At 63.9% G+C, this 2,343-nt stretch overlaps 1 protein-coding gene across 1 annotated transcript in view; it reads right to left on the bottom strand.

Annotated features, from left to right (window-relative positions):
• Positions 1–104: 104 nt before the first annotated feature.
• MICAL1 (microtubule associated monooxygenase, calponin and LIM domain containing 1) overlaps positions 105–2,343 on the bottom strand; it is an 8,115-nt gene continuing 5,876 nt past the window's right edge. Inside the window, exons 14-23 of the mRNA XM_010007130.1 lie at positions 2,090–2,258; positions 1,875–1,931; positions 1,710–1,750; positions 1,306–1,534; positions 1,144–1,208; positions 895–993; positions 695–788; positions 502–601; positions 337–410; positions 105–235 (exon numbers count right to left, since the gene is read on the bottom strand). Coding sequence (XP_010005432.1) covers positions 105–235; positions 337–410; positions 502–601; positions 695–788; positions 895–993; positions 1,144–1,208; positions 1,306–1,534; positions 1,710–1,750; positions 1,875–1,931; positions 2,090–2,258 — 1,059 coding nt within the window. The remainder of the gene's footprint in view (positions 236–336; positions 411–501; positions 602–694; positions 789–894; positions 994–1,143; positions 1,209–1,305; positions 1,535–1,709; positions 1,751–1,874; positions 1,932–2,089; positions 2,259–2,343) is intronic.

Raw genomic sequence — 2,343 nt, 5'->3', positions numbered from 1 at the left:
CACCGTCAGGAGCAGCTCAGGGTGATGCTCAGCTGGGTGGGTGGGGGTGCTGTTTGTCCCCCCCACCCCAGGGAGGAATCAGCAGGTGCTGGGGCTGCCACGGATCAGGCCTGGAGCTCACTGAGCCTCTTCTCTTCCTGGATGTGGATGAGGACGTTGCGCTTGTTCACCACCTCCAGCAGCTGCCCCAGGATCTCCTGCTCGGCTGCACGGTCCTCGGGTGTCTTCAGGGATTCTGTGGGGACAGGGGGCTGGAGCAGGGCTGGGGTGGGGGGCACAGCCCCTGGCTCTGCTCCCCTCACCATGCACAGGGAACCCCCATGTGCTGGCACTCACCCTCCTTGTTCATGTAGCACCGGAGCTTGTGGTCGAGCTGCCACTGCTGCTCCTCCAGCTTCAGTTCCTGCACCCTGTGGGGAGGGAAGTGGGGGGCTGGGCTCGAGGGGAGGGCCTGGGGGGCAGCCAAGCCCCCAAACCCAGCCAGGGAGCAGCCCCTCTTACGCGATCATGAGGTCTGACTCCTCAGACACCAAGTAGTTCTTCTTCTGGACCAGGTAGAGCAGCTGGTTCATCCACTGTGTCTTCTTGTCAGCCGGGGTGTCTGTTTGGGGGGGTTGGCATGAGCCACAGGGGCACAGACCCCCTAGCTGTGTGGGGAGGGTGGGTCACAGTGTCCTCTCCACCCTGGTCTTACCACCCTCATCCCGGAGTAACTTCTCCAACTTGATTCCCTGCTGCTCCAGGTCCCGGTAGGTCACGTCGATCTCCTCCAGCCTCCTCTGGATGGACTGCAAGGGAAGGGCAGTGCTTGCCCACAGGCTGGCACCTCCCTGCACGGGGCCACCAGCAGAGGGATGGAGGGGACAGGGACCTGGCTCTGCCCCACGGGGTTACCTGGGCTTTGCAGAACCTCTTCATCTGGGCTTCCCTGGCCCGGCGGGTCAGTGTGCGCTTCCAGGTGGGATATTTCTCCTCTTCTCCTGGGTCCAGGCACTGCAAAGGGACCGTGGCACAGGCAGGAGGTCAGTCCCTCTGCTGGGAACCTCCTGCCCCCAGCACAGCAGGACCCAGTGCTCTGGTGACAGGAGCCCCAGCGACCCCCCAGGCTAGTGAGGGCTGCTGCTCCTCAGGGAAACCACCCACCAACTCTGCCATGATGCCAAGGTCTGTGCCTTCCTCCTCTTCCTCACTGTCACTCTCCTCCAAAGCTGCCTCAAGAAAAGAGCCATTTTGAGCCATTGCCTCACAAGCAAGACCTGGGGCTCTGCAGGGTACCAGAGGGAGCTCTGGCTTGCAGCCACCTACCTTCCTCCACCATCTCCTCCCCCTCCTCCTCCTCCCAGGAGCCTTGTCTCTGCCATGGGGTAGGGAGGGCCTCTGGTGCTGCTGGGAGCCTCAGACGTGCTGGCTTTGGTGGTGGCTCAAGCTCTGCTTCACCAGTGAGGTTCAGCGTGGACAGCTTGAGCTTCTCCAGGGGCGTGAGGACGATCTTCCTCCTGCCCCCACCCTCCTCACCCTCCTCCACCACTTCCTGGGGCTCTGCTTTCAGACCCTCCTCTTCCTCCCTTGCACCCTCCCTGGGCTGTGCCAGCAGCTCCTGCTCCTCCACGTCTCCAGCATCTGCAGCATCCTCTGGCTCTGCCTCCAGCTGTGGGGCTGGTGGTGGGGACTTCGGGGGGCTGGGGGCTCCCTCTCTGGGGGACACAGACAGGCTCGGGGTGGCTGAAGCTGGGTGGGCAGCAGTGGGATCCTACGGCAGAGCCAGTGGCAGAGGGTGGGGGGGATGCAGCGTGGGGCTGTACCCAAGCACACCCCCTCCCTTTTCCCCCTCTACCTTCTGCCTTATCACCCAGACCCACAGCAACCCCCCCCACCAGGCAGCTGGTCCATGCTGGGCTGATTGGGGCCGTGCAGTGAGCAGTAAAAACGACCTGGAGAGAACCCAAAACCCCCCTGTCTGAGAACCCAAAACCCCATCTGAGAACCCAAAACCCCATCTGAGAACCCAAAACCCCCTTCTGTCTGACGCACCTGACGCTGCCTCCAGCCTTTCCCCAACCCCTCTCTCTCCCCAGAGCCCTCCTCTCACCGTCCTCCTGCTGGAAGGTGTAGTCCCCCAGGCGCAGGGTGGTCCCGCACTGCCAGCACTGGAAGCAGCCGCGGTGGAAGAAGCGTCCCTGGGCGCTGGATCGCTCCAGGATGTAGACGCGGTGGCCGCAGAAGTAGCAGGCGTCGCTGCTGTCCCCACGGGGCGGTGGCTGCAGGAGGGCAGGGGACAGGCTGGGGGTGGCACCGGGGTGCTGGCACCCACCCTGCCCCCCGGGGATGCTCAGAAAGGGGGGG

The sequence above is a fragment of the Chaetura pelagica genome, unplaced genomic scaffold (assembly GCF_000747805.2).
Source record: "Chaetura pelagica isolate M959 unplaced genomic scaffold, ChaPel_1.0 scaffold757, whole genome shotgun sequence".
Lineage (NCBI taxonomy): Eukaryota > Metazoa > Chordata > Aves > Apodiformes > Apodidae > Chaetura > Chaetura pelagica.
Note: the sequence above shows the minus strand (reverse complement) of the source record. Positions and strands in the feature narration are given on the sequence as shown.